At 43.1% G+C, this 14,001-nt stretch overlaps 1 protein-coding gene across 3 annotated transcripts; it reads left to right on the forward strand.

Annotated features, from left to right (window-relative positions):
- Positions 1–998: 998 nt before the first annotated feature.
- cherp (calcium homeostasis endoplasmic reticulum protein) lies at positions 999–13,428 on the forward strand. Of its 3 annotated transcripts, XM_071918313.2 has the most exons (20): positions 999–1,140; positions 2,445–2,618; positions 4,909–4,947; positions 5,789–5,958; positions 6,402–6,539; positions 6,677–6,828; positions 7,360–7,471; positions 7,799–7,888; positions 7,976–8,177; positions 8,285–8,454; positions 8,721–8,981; positions 9,524–9,731; positions 9,848–10,137; positions 10,276–10,409; positions 11,016–11,102; positions 11,188–11,334; positions 11,521–11,637; positions 11,738–11,832; positions 12,165–12,350; positions 12,502–13,428. In XM_071918313.2, exons 1-20 carry the CDS (start codon positions 1,116–1,118, stop codon positions 12,537–12,539), a joined length of 2,835 nt encoding a protein of 944 aa, XP_071774414.2. In that variant the 5' UTR covers positions 999–1,115; the 3' UTR covers positions 12,540–13,428. The 3 variants fall into 3 exon arrangements, with proteins under 3 accessions (XP_071774414.2, XP_078141752.1, XP_078141753.1); XM_078285626.1 differs by lacking the exon at positions 4,909–4,947; XM_078285627.1 differs by lacking the exons at positions 2,445–2,618; positions 4,909–4,947.
- The last annotated feature ends 573 nt before the right edge of the window (positions 13,429–14,001 follow it).

Raw genomic sequence — 14,001 nt, forward strand, 5'->3', positions numbered from 1 at the left:
AGAGATTGTGCTCATTCCACAAAATTTCAGATCAGGCTGTATTGCGTTCAGCCTGACCGCCCACAAAGTGTCACATATAAGCAACCCATCAACCAAGTTGCTGGTGGTGTGACTCAAGGTAAGGTGTGTACCACAGATACTATAAAACCTCCTTGGTACCACATAACCACGACGCCTGGGGTTTCCGAACTGGCCTGGGACCTTTGTCGCATGTCATCTCCCCCTCTCTCTCTCTCTCTGTGTCTCTTTGTCCTGTCTATCTTCATTGTCAACTATCAAATGAAGGCAAAAATGCCCAAAAAACAATCTTTAAAAAAATGAATCTTAAAAAAAAAAGAAAGAAATATACATACGGTAGACATCATATTCTTTCTGCATGTATCAGAGTGTACCAGCCAACCATTTGCTCTGTTGAGTTGAATAGGTAGAACATATAATAGGGGAGTCCACAACATTAAAATGTTGGGAGAATCCCTACTAAGTCTAGCATAGTACTATAAAAGTTTGATTACTTTGCTCTGGAGGGGAGTCATAAAACTGCGCTATTATATATATATATATATATATATATATATATGTATATGTGTGTGTGTGTGTGTGTGTGTGTGTGTGTGTGTGTGTATACACATATACATTGTACACATATACAAAGTTTATTAATTAGTGCACTGTCTTTGCGCATTCTTCCTGCTTTAATGCTGCAATATCCCTATGGGGATCAATAAAGTCCTATCCTATCCTAAAATCATGTATTTTATAGATGTTTTCTGAATATTTTAAGCATCTATTGTGTCTGATTTTTTATGATCAATCTGTTATGCAGATACACTTAAACTGGTAAACGGTTTGTTGTATTTGAATGTTGCATGTTGAGGGAAAAAAAAGACGTTGAGCTGTTATCCTCCGCCCAACCACAGGTGGCGCTGCAGATAAACTGCTACTTTTTTTCGTGGCGCTCTAACCCTTACTCTTTTATAGCACTTCCGGTGTACATTGATTTGGGAATGCAAGTATTTTTAGGACAATTTTATAATATTCGAATAAGTGAAATACATATACTTCACTTCTGGAGTGTCTGTTAAGGTTCAGCGTGTTCGCTGTAACTGAACACAAACATGGATATCCCTAAACCTCCTGAAGGTGAGCAGTGCGCAGTGTTACTTGATTTTCATTGAACGTTAGCTTGCTGCCATGCTACTTGGAGCTGCTGGCTACCGCTGCTTTTAGCATTTCAGCTAGCTAGCTAGCTGTTAAAACTACGTACTTTTAAAAAGACTTTGACTACAGCCACGCACCTAGTTAATATGATAATTGATAAATCAGTGAATGCGTTATGTTGCGGTTTGTGCTTGTGAACAGTCATTTCGTTGTTCATTTAAGAATTTTAGCTCTCACAGCCCTCATTCATTTCCCCTTGGGTTTGCTGCTATTATGCTTTCCCTTCATTTGCTGTTTTTGGTGTTATCAAATCCCTGATAAGTCACATAGGAAATCATTGAAATGGGATTTGTTAAAGGGAGGTTTGTTGAAATGAGCCACAGCTAATTATGTTAAATGTTCAAAACCACTGCTTCTTCAGTTGTTCTGGTTGTGCTGTTGACAAAACAACTTCCACCTTGGCATCAACAAACAAATCCTCTATCTTATCAGTCTTTCCTTCATGTAGTGATATTAACAATTATGTGCGACTAAACAGGGATAGTTAAACTCTTCCTACCTGCCTCAGGCTACTCCTGAGTTGTTTTAATGTCTCTAAGAAAATAAAACTATGCTGTCCCAACAAAAATGATTAGAAATCAGTAGCATGAAAACCAGGGCTTTTAGGAAGGCAGAGGGGATAATGTTGCCAGAGTAATATGTTTTGCACAGGGATTGAATTAAGATTCCTTAAGAGCATAACAACAGTTTATATGATCAAATACAATGTACTTGTAAAAGATCTAGCATATTTAATGTAGGTGGTCAGAATAAAAAGATTTAAGTGGACCATCTAGTGCTTCCTCTACATACATTTTTCATTCATATCCGTTGTGGTAGGCCATTAAAAGCATGAGCACTGCCAGAGAAAGTGTCAAATTTAGTAAGAGATCTACATATTTTAGCCACGTTTCCCCCAAACATAAACAAATAATAAGATCATGTGTAAAATTAACTCTTTTATTCCACAACAAAGCACATTATAATGTGTTATATCATATTCCAACGGTTTTGTGATATAGCACTACAGTCAAACGTGAACCCAAACAGGGACAGATGTTCAGCCAGAACCAGAATTACTCCCAACCACTGACTTCTACATAAAAATATAGGTGAAACACTGCCACTCAACTGTTTACGAGGCAAAGAAGACCCTGGAAATTTGTTGCTGTCCTGTGTTCTTCATCTGTTTCCTGTCACTGATGGACTGATCACCACCTACTTTTATTTTTTTTTTCCTGGTGCAGATCAAGAGCTGAGGAATGTGATTGACAAGCTGGCCCAATTTGTGGCTCGAAATGGGCCGGAGTTTGAAAAGATGACGATGGAGAAACAGAAGGACAACCCCAAGTTCTCCTTTCTCTTCGGAGGGGAATACTTCGGCTACTACAAGTGCAAGCTTGCTATCGAGCAACAGCAGCGTATGTAGTTAAAGAGACAGTCCACCCCAAAACTGAATTCGTATAAAGATATTTGTGTGATCTGGGAGCGTTCATTAATGATCATTAGTTCTGTCCCTCAACTAGAAAGCTGAGAGTCAAGGCTTGAATCGACAGACAAAATCTGTAGCTGCTTCATGCACAATGATTTTTAGTGACTTTGTGTAGTGAAAGTTAGTCCCTTCAGCTTTCCACTGAAAAAAAAAATATTCCATGGGTCCAAGAGCTTTCAACAGTATTCAGCGGCATTTAAAAATAGTGAAATATAGCCTGCATTTTCATGAAATGGAGACAGAGCATTTTCAGCTATCATTTTAAATTTGACATTTATTTGATGGGTCAATATACTATCTTTACATATAACCAACTTGTTGCCTGCTGAATGAAATCATAATAATAAACAACTACAATTGGAATGTACCTAATAAGAAGGAACCGTCCTATAAACTGTCATAAAAATGTAGTTCATTTCAACAAATTACCTGCATGTGAGTAAATCAAAGATTTACACAACAAATTCAGGTAATTGAAACCAAAATGAATCCACATCACAAAGTCCATACAGTTGCAAATATGGAAATGTAGTATTTCTTCAACCCATAGATTATGGTTAAAATTTCTGAAGCCATGCCCCGTATAACCAATTAATCAGAGGGCAATATTTTCGCCAATCAGAACACCTTGAGCACCTTCATCAAGAGAGTCTGGGCTCTGTTGTTTGTGTTTTGGAAGACACTCCTGTTGACAAATCTAGACTTAATTGTCCAAGATCACAGGAATAACATGAATTCTGTTTTAGAGTGGATTTTCCCTTTTGTTGATAGGCCTTCAGAGCCTCCTCTAGTAGTGTCTCTACCAAGCCTATGTTTAGTCACACTCTTCTAGTTCATCCTGCAGAGGCTAGCTTAATGTCTACTAACACACTTCAACTTTGGTCTGTAGCGGAGCAGCAGTACAACCACAAACTACCATTCATCCAACAGGCCATGTTTTCACAGCAGGGCCAACCGGAGCTTACCAGAGCTGAAAGGAAATGTATATCACTTGGGACAGAAGGCGCCACTTGTTTCTTTGAAACAATAGCCTAACTCTGTAATCAGTGGTGTTGGAAACAAGATCCAAAACCACATAAACACTGAACAACATGACTCAGTGACATAAACACTGGCTAGTCCTTTCTGGCCTTATAGTGGAAACTAGGCTATTGGTAGCCTAGGCCTAAAACGTTTGGCCTAGCTTATAACTTAACCATTGATATTTATTCATCCAAGCCTCTTCTGGACCAAATGAAATGTTCTGTGTGCTTATATACTTGTCATAATTGATACAAGGAGGCCAGACCTGAATGCTTTCTGGCTTGCTAGCTAGGACCTCTGTGAGTAGCTAATGTAATGCCACTGAAAACGAGTATCTCCACACCTAAGATGTCTTTGTTGCAGGCGCAAAAGCAGAAAATATCAATAGATTTAAAAAAAAAAAAAAAAAAGAAGTCCGTGCAACGACTGCATTGCAAATCACCACTGTATTTATGACAATAAGAATGCGTTCACCCAGTGAGCAACACGATCAATAAGTCACCAGAAGTCCATTCATTTCCTGTAGAGCTGAGCCACCAGGGAAACTCGGCCCATGTGCGGGCGGTCAACGAGCTTGTCGCCTGAGAAAAGTTGGCCACGGATGAACCTCACGGCCATCGGCCGTCAACAGCCGAATAAGATTTCCATACTTCCTTATCTCCCTACCGATATGATTTTGTTTCATGAACAATAGCTCTGCCTGGCAAGTGCAAAATGGATGAGAAGTTGATTCCAGCCATTCAAACTTTTATTTCAAAGACTACAGCAATAAATGTCTCAAAAAAAAATGCTTGGAGAGAACAGTTGCATCCATCGTTGAGGTTGATGGTAAACACGGAAGTCATTTTACAGATTTTTTTTTTACTGTTTATTTTCTATTAATGGTACTTAATTAACAAAACAATGTAACATTATGAAAGGCAATACCAAAACCTTGTAGCTGCACAAGACCACTACATAGATGGAACCAGAGCCTCTTGCCCTACCCACAATCTGTCAGGATAGAGCAACCATCAACCAAGTTGCTCACAGTGTGAACGTACAGTAAGGTTTTAGTCATTGGACCGTTATTGGCACACTCCGATGATGGTCAAATTACCAAAAGTAAATACAGTGTTCTGCAGTGTTGCATGGAGTTCTACTCTCACTCATGTAATGCCACTTAAATGCATTAAAGTTTGCTTTTCTCCACATAGATCCCTCTGCCCACGATGGGGAGGAGTATAAGGCTGAAGGTATTTATTTGGAACCAGCTTTGTCAGATGAATTTGAAATAACAGTTGGAAAGTCACATTTTGTTTTTGCACATTCTGTTGCTGGACATTATCACACCTGTGCTTGAAAGCTCTTTGGTTTGTTTTCAGTTGCATTTTTCATGTCAGTATGTTTTTTCTTTTTGAGTTTTGACTGTTTTTGAGCAAGGTATCAGATGTAGCAGATTGTTTCTGCTTGGGATTCAGTGCGGCTGTAGTTTACGGCTGCATGATTTTCACAAAAATCAGGGATGTTGGGTCATTATATAAATTCACGTGTACATGGGTTTCTACATAATTTCCCTCTCAGCTCTTGGAAAAAAATGTAGGGGTGGAGTGCAGGGGGTTGATGAGGATATGATTTTCTATGTTTAAGTATAATGAAAGATTAGGAGTTGGAAAATTTCAATATTGCAATTTGGATAATTTAGTTTTTGTTTTAAATAATTGTGCAGCCCTACTGTAGTTGTCTGGTCTAATGTGCTCTGTTTTTGGAAACCTCGTCGCTTCATTATTTTCTGGTTTTGGGTTGCAGTTGCATGTACAATGAATTCCCTTTGTTCACTATTCTGCTTTGCTCCTGGAAAATGTCATCTGCTTGCTGTATATAAGCCTATTTACATCGTATTTGACTTTGATTGGAAACTGCTTGTGTGGCACTGACAAAACGACATAAATTCTGCCTTTACATGATACACCCAATGCATCTTTCTCTACATCAGCTCAGCACTCGCACAACATCAAGCCTTTGAATACCAGCCCTGAAACCTAGGCTTTACCACGCCTCCATCAGGCGCTCACCCTCCCTGCTGTTGTTTTGCAGACATGTACAACCCGGGAGCCAAAGACGTGGTTGATGTCCCTCCGCCGGTGATGCCCATCATCGCTCCGCCTCCCATCCCTCCACCGGCCACGCCCTCTGTGGAAGAGCTCATCCAGCAGAGCCAGTGGAATCTGCAGCAGCAGGAGCAGCATCTGCTCACACTCAGACAGGTACAGAGCCGGCTAGACTGACATCAGTATTTTTGGTTTAAAGCTGTCCATATTCAATATCAGGGTGGAAAAGTCTCTGACCTACAGGAATTCCCTTTAAAATAAAATAGTATTTCAGTCAGTGTACCTTATATACTGTGGACAGGAATAGCTGCACAGGACAGTTTGGGGAATCGTGTAGAATAACAAAGTTGCAAATGAGCACAAATACAAAATGTAGATATTAATGAGATATAAGATACTCACACTTTGGATGGCCAGTCTATTTATTGTTCGCCAGACTATGAACCCCACAGTGACAAGCATCTCACACTAGACTGGCTTGGCTACTGTTGTCAGATTTAATAACTCATATTCTTGTTAGGAGGTGTCCAAAGTGTTGAGCTGAGCGAATGATTGATATGACTTGACTGATCCATTTTTCTCGGCCCTTCTCCATGTAGGAGCAAGTGACAGCAGCCATAGCTCTGGCGATGGAGCAGCAGACCCAGAAACTGCTGCTGGAAACTCAGTTGGACGTCTCGGAGTTTGACAACCTGCTGCAGCCCATCATAGACACCTGCACTAAAGACGCCATCTCTGTAAGCCCACAGTATCACAGATTGATTTTTGAGTGTTGCTACTGGTTATGTACATAGATTCTTAAAAGGTGGGACTCTAAAATAATCTCCCTCACCATAACTCTCTCTCCCTGTGCGTGGGTCTGTCTCGCTCTTAGGCTGGTAAGAACTGGATGTTCACTAATGCCAAGTCTCCACCGCACTGTGAACTGATGACGTCACATCTCCGCAACCGCATCACCGCTGACACAGCGCACTTCGAGCTCCGCCTTCATCTCATCTATCTGACCAATGACGTCCTCCATCACTGGTAGACATACATAAATACACACACACACCTAATGTCTGAGTCAGTTCAGTCCTAATCTCAGAAAACCAGAATAATTAAGCAATAATATACACAAGGGAGTGCTATATTGTGGTTTTTGTCATTCATGTGTGTTGGAGTGTTCTTGTATGTTACTGCTTTTATACGACATTTAGAACATTTTTAAAATGGTATCAAACATTGAACAAACAAGGGTGTATTTTGGCCCTCTGCCAACAAAAATGTAGTTCCCATTGCTAAGCAATAAACATGGTTGTCGGTTGCTTGCTTGCTTGCTTCATACCATTGAATGAAGTGAACAAATTAAATGTAAACAAGGTGGAGTGATACTGTACAATGGGTTATAAGTGCTCATGGTACGCCTCTCGTCTAATAACAATGTGTGGTCAGAAACAAATTACCTTAACCTTATCTTTTATTTACAGTGGGAAGGTTGAAGGAGAACACTGTTTTTCAGCAGCTCTCATTATATTCCTGTTGTAACGCGTGCTGTGTTGTATTGTGTCCTCGCAGCCAGCGGAAGCAGCAGCGGGACTTGCTGGCAGCGCTGCAGAAGGTGGTGGTTCCCATCTACTGCACCAGCTTCCTGGCTGTAGAGGAAGACAAGCAGCAGAAGATCACCAGGGTAAACAGACAGAAATTATGGAAACAGCATTTAGACCATGGGACACTAAAACTCTCCACTGAAACCCCTAATAATAACAATAAAACACATTCATGTATACTTACCAGATGTGATCTGGCCAATATTGGCCCCATATATCGGTAAACCCATGCCCCCATACACAGCTTCGGTGAAAACAGCTCCTTCTGCACTTTCTGCTGGTTCTACTGTGTTCCTTTTATTAAAACTCAAACTCCATCATTTAAAAAAACAAATGGAAATTGGAGCACTGGAAAGTTGAATCCAAAGTTCTTTTTTTCCTCTTTCCCATCCTCCCTCCCTCTCCAGCTGTTGCAGCTTTGGGAGAAGAACGGCTACTTTGATGAGGTGACCATTCAGCAGCTCCAGAACCCAGCACTGGGCCTGGGCCAGTACCAGGTGAGAGGACCAAGACTCATTGAGGTTTATTCCCTGTTAACACTGCTCCACTCTCTCATTTTTACTAACCTTTTGCCTCTCTGCCAGGCGTCTCTGATAACGGAGTATGCGGCGGTGGTGCAGCCGGTCCAGCTGGCCTTCCAGCAGCAGATCCAGTCCTTGAAGACCCAGCATGAGGAGTTTGTGACCAGCCTGAAGCAGCAGCACCAACAGCAGCCGCCTGCCGCCGTGGGACAGCTGGCTACCCCTGCTGAGGCTGACAAGGCCTCACCCATGGCCTCACAACCTGGTGAGAACACACACACACACAAATTTCACAAAATATTTTGTGTGTGCATGTATGTATGTTGTACATTTGCGCTATAACATATTGGTGTTTGTGTGTGTTGTGAGCAGCAGATGTGAAGGCCTCCATGTCAGTGTCAGGCCCTCCTCCAGGGGAGTTTGACGGAGCCTCGTCCAGACAGCAGGACCCCAGCAACCCCAGCGGGCCCCCAGACATCCCCTCCACCAAGCCCACCTGGTACGACCCCCAGCACATGGGCCCCTGGAACCCCAACCAGCCGGTAAGAAGCTGTTCCAGAAAAGCTGCGCCGGAAAGAAAACATGTTCCAATGTGTCTAGACGATGATATGTGAACTGGTATGTCAACCTCAGAAGGATTCATAGCAGCATATGCATTGTCTGAACTATCATGACTAAAATCATATCGGGCCAAAGTAAAAACATTTCTTGAGGTGTGAGTGTTGTGGGAGCCTAAAGTAAACCCTACTGAAGCTTGGACTTGGACAAGAGGCCACTCTCATGTCTTCTCTTACCTTACTTCCGCCAGCCTCCCTTTGACCCGAACCAGCCCCCACCTCCTTGCCCTCCCTGGAACAGCCATGAGGGCATGTGGAACGAGCAGAGGGACCCGGGGAACTGGAGCGGAGGCCCGCCCCGGGAAGGAGGCCCCTGGAGCGGGCCGGGCGGCTCCGACCCCGGCCCCCCGTCCTGGAACTCCCAGTACGACCAGCAGCCGCCGTGGGGGAACCAGCCTGACCAGCCCCCGCCCTGGGGCCAGAGGGAGCCCCCGTTCCCCCCGCGCATGCAGGTACGTGGTGGATGTTTGGTTTGGTCTGCCTTCTTTCTTTTTGCTACAATGTAATGTAACATCATGAGAATCAGGTTTATGCAGCAGGTTGCCATTACATGTACTAGATATTTGACTTGGTGAGTTATTAAAGTTCCACGCGTGAAATGAAGTTTGGTGTCTTTTGTTTTTACCCCATTACTGTTTTTATTTACATTTTGATTATAGACTGTGGAAAATTCTCAGTCCCACATTGATTTACTGAGCTTTCAATAAACAAACTTGCCTTAGGTGACATTTATCCTCTTATCTTTCCCCTTATATCCTCTTTGTCTATCCTCTTATCCTCTTCACCATTTATTTTAATACCTGTATTTATTGTATTGCTATCTACATCCTATTCTCTACTTATTGCTATCTCTACATCCTAGTCTTGATTTGTTGATTTTATGACTTGACCTGCTCATGCAAGGATGCTATTTCCCCTCGCAGATCATTAAAGTTTCATCTCTCTCTCATTTACATGTTGACTGTATGTTTCTACCTCAAACCCCTTTCTGCAGAGACCTCCCCACTTCAGAGGGCCCTTCCCTCCCCACCAGCAGCCGCCTCCCTTCAACCAGCCCCCTCCGCCACCCCACAATTTCGGCCGTTTCCCGCCACGCTTCATGCAGGACGACTTTCCCCCCAGACACCACTTCGACAGGCCGCCATACCCCCCGCACCGCTTCGACTACGCCCAGGGAGAGTACCCTGGAGGTGCGGACAGAGGTGGAGAGTCATAATTAGTATCCGCACTTTAGTAGAGCCGTTTTGAGCAATGCTTTTAATTTCTGCACTTACATTTCCTTGTGTATTCCAACCATTTAACCATCTCTGTGTTCCAGACATGGGTCCTCCTCCCCACCACCATCCCAACCAGAGGCTCCCTCCTCCGGGCATGGGGGCGGAGCATCCTCCCTGGGGTGGTGGCGGTGGCGGTGGCGGTGGCGGTGGCGGCGGCGGCGGCGGCGGTGGCGGCGGCCAGCACCCGGAATTCGGACCACCACCCCACGGCTTCAATGGCCAGTCACCCCACATGCGTCACAGGCAGCCCCCGGCCCACGACGACCCCAGTCTGGTGCCCAACGTACCCTACTTTGACCTGCCGGCCGGCCTCATGGCTCCACTGGTTAAAGTAAGTCACAAAGATATCAAATGGACGCAGAATTTTACTGATTCAAGACTTCCAAAGTAGCTTGTAGGATAGAGAAGACTGATTCTAGATCGCCAAAGTGGCCGTTGATGTCCTCTCTTGTCTTTGTGTGTTGTTCAGCTTGAGGACCATGACTACAAGCCTCTGGATCCTAAAGACATCCGGCTGCCCCCTCCCATGCCCCCCAGCGATCGGCTACTAGCTGCTGTGGAGGCTTTCTACAGCCCCCCGTCCCACGACAGGCCCCGAAACAGGTACACACTCCTACACTAAGGCTGCAAGATCAACTAGATTCAAACTGAAGGTGTGATTTGGACATGTGCAATATCTAAATTGCTGAAGACTGCAGTTGATATGGTAGTTGTTCAGGGTATCCGCAGGTCCTTAAAAAGTCTGAAATTATCTAAATATAAGGCCTTAATTTATTAATATGTCTTAAATACAGTTACTGTATTAGAGGTCATATTTTTTCACCATGCAAAACCTTTTTTTTTTATTTGATTTAAGACATACAATTGGACATCATGTGTTAATTTTGCTTGAATTGAATTCAAAGTAACTGACTTTAATTTGACTTTCTGAAACCTGCAGATACCCTGTTCTCTATTTTATTGTAGCCACATTAAAAAGGTCTTAAGTCTTAAATTTAATCAATGAAACTTGCAGACACCCAGTTATTGAATATATCAGCTGCTAGTGAAGGAGCACTGGTCTTCAAACAGGGTTTCAGTAGTTGCGTAGCACCAGCAATAGCCACAAGCTGTGCTTCAAACAGGCATCTGTGTAGTGCTGCTAGCTATAGAGAGAAGTGGCTGTTGGACACAAGGCTTACAGCTGGCTGTGGTTTGTTCCTCTACCAGTGAAGGCTGGGAACAGAATGGCCTGTACGAGTTCTTCAGAGCCAAGATGAGAGCCAGGAGGAAAAAGGGACAGGAGAAACGCAACAGGTGAGCGTCCTCTCGGTCTGTATCTTTTCTGACACACAAGTTCACATCTTCTTTTCATCTAACCATTTGCTCTCCCTCCTCCCAGTGCGCGCGGAGGCAGTCGGTCCAGGAGTCGGTCTCGCAGCAGAGGGAGGTCGTCGTCTCGCTCCAGCTCTCACTCCTCCAAGTCCTCCAGGTCGCGTTCCCGCTCTTCCCACTCCCGCAGCCGCTCCCGCTCCTACTCACGATCCAGGTCAGTAAACACACACAATGACATGCACAAATCTACTTGCGATTCAGCTTTGTCTAAAAAAATATGCCAGCTGCAATACCTTTCCAATGCCGCCGCTTTCCATTGACTTTCATGTAAAAAAGGCAATGGCAGTGTGAAAAAGGCTGAACAGCGTGACCATGCCTTAACCCCTCTCTCTCTCTTTAGGTCCAGGAGTAGATCCGGGTCGTCTCGGAGTCGCTCTCGCTCCAGATCCCGTTCCCGTTCTCGCTCACCTGGCAAGAGACGCCGTGGCGCCCCCAAATCCCGCAGCACCTCTCCACCGTAAATCCTCTTGACTGTTCCCCTTCTCTGCTTTCATCACGTATCTGTTATATATGCTGTGATGCAGTGTCCATCATTACTCCTCTTGGTCTCTCTCCAGCTCCACGTCAGGTCTGGGCGCCACCCCCGCCAAAACTATTCCCGACAACAGGCTAGGGGAGGAGAACAAGGGCCATCAGCTGCTCATGAAGATGGGTATGCCTGTGTTTCCATTTGTTTTCTTGCAAAATGTAATATTCATGGGAATTTCACTTTTTCAGGCTAAGATTTTAAGAGGGGGGAATTTTCACTTTCTAAGCTATTTTGTCCTTATCTGGCATCTATGAAAACCACACCTCTGATTACTATAGCAAAATGGTAATGACTACAAATTTTCTGTTTTTCACTGTTACTGTACTAAAATATGCAAAAAACTCTCCATCACCCTCCTTTTAATATTTTCTTTAGGATATTATGTTTGTTTATCTTTTTTGTAACCGATTTCCTGCTTTCCTTCCATTCTTCATTTTGTGTCGTCCTGTGTGTAGGCTGGAGTGGTTCGGGGGGACTGGGGGCCAAGGAGCAGGGCATCCAGGACCCCATCAAGGGGGGAGACGTCAGGGACAAGTGGGACCAGTATAAAGGAGTGGGGGTGTCACTGGACGACCCTTACGAGAACTACCGCAGGAACAAGAGCTACAACTTTGTTGCCCGCATGAAGGCACGCGAGGAAGGTACGACATGAACAGTCTTACAGTAACTTCTCTGTTGTGTTGACACTTAGGATTAAAATTTCATGATTGAACACTGTTTAGATTACTGTCTGTCAGATGGAACAATAATTGCACAACAAAATGTAACAATAATAATTATCTTTTGCTTCAGTCAATCGGGAACCTCAGGAGGCCCCTCCCGCAGAGTGATGTCATCAAAATGCGTCAAACAACCACCTCCCTACCCTCAACCAGGATCCAGATCCCTCTGTCACCGTCTGTTTTTAGACCCGGAACACCAGCGTTGTTGTCAGCAGTCCCACGTCCTTTCTCATTCCTCAGAAATCAATGTGATCGGTCATACCTAGCACCGCCAAACTAGTGAAGCAGTACAAAATCTTTTCGCTCTCTGCAGGATCAACAAAGTGTCCAAACCCGGGTGGCTTCATTATGTTTTCCACAGACTTTGTTTGGCGTGTAGAAATAGTGGAACAGCACAGTCAAACGAAAAAAGATGGTCCGCACTTAAAACGTAGCATCTAGGATTCTCTTACTTACAACTTTTTTTTTTTTAATTTATCAATCTCAGTGTGCAGGCTCATTAAGTAAGGCTGACTTGGACTTTGCCTAAACGTTTGTGCGTAGAATTGAAAATAGAAAAAAGTGAAATGCCGTAAGCCTCAATACAATGCTTTTGATGTGAACCATCTTTTTTTATTTGTGCACACACTGGCCATAACTGAATGAGGAAGTATTTGATTTTAAATTCAGTTTTACACATCTTTTTCATCTGTTGCTTCTCCCTCACGTTGTTCCATTAAGACAAAAAACAGTCATCACAGAACAGGGAACGGTGGCTCTTCTTTTGATGATTGTTTTTTCACTGCTGATAATTGTGATACTTTTTTCATGTCATTTCTTCTCATGCAGCAATATGCAAGTCGTTGATTTAGTTGTAGTACTCTGTTGCTTTTTGTATATAAAAAAAATGAACCCCACAGAACAAAAACAGTCACAAATATGAAATAAAATCTCTCATTTAATATTAGTTTCTCCTTCACAAAAAACAGTGTAGAGAAATAAATGAATTTCAGCATAACGCTCACTGTCAAATGTGTGTTCTTTGATTACTTCTAAATTGATAATGAAAAAATTTATTCAGTTGACATTTTTCCCATCTTCAATTGTCCAAATCCAATTAGTGAGCACCTACATTAATATTTGATGTCATAATAATAATAATGATGAAAATGCCATAATATGTGCCATTTTTAACTATAAAGGCTGCTTATATTACACTGCAGAATACATACAGAACACAGACTAAATTGGACAAGGTACAGTTCACCTTTTATTGCTATTGGACAAGATGTATGTCAAAACACTCCTACAGAACTGTATTTTCACAACACATTAACATGTATTATACATTATTATTCATTGGACACTGTACGGTTTACCTTACAACCAAAGGTAAACTGTACAGTGTCCAATTTATTCTACAAATGTCACAGTATTACAGTATGGCTGACTTTGAGGGCCTGCCATGACTTTTCTTAAACAGCTTGGGCCGTTACTTGTGCAGTTACAATGAAAGGTGACCTGTGTAGTGATTAATCTGTATAGCCTATGTAGTCCAAAAACATTGTGCAGATTATATAGTTGCATGTTG

Source organism: Centroberyx gerrardi, chromosome 9, assembly GCF_048128805.1.
Source record: "Centroberyx gerrardi isolate f3 chromosome 9, fCenGer3.hap1.cur.20231027, whole genome shotgun sequence".
Lineage (NCBI taxonomy): Eukaryota > Metazoa > Chordata > Actinopteri > Beryciformes > Berycidae > Centroberyx > Centroberyx gerrardi.

Coding starts and splice junctions, on each gene's coding strand:
- cherp (XM_071918313.2), top strand. CDS start 1,116: ATGGATATCCCTAAACCTCCTGAAG. Junction 7,889..7,975: donor TGGGCCTGGGCCAGTACCAG/GTGAGAGGACCA, acceptor CCTCTCTGCCAG/GCGTCTCTGATAACGGAGTA. Junction 8,178..8,284: donor ACCCATGGCCTCACAACCTG/GTGAGAACACAC, acceptor TGTTGTGAGCAG/CAGATGTGAAGGCCTCCATG.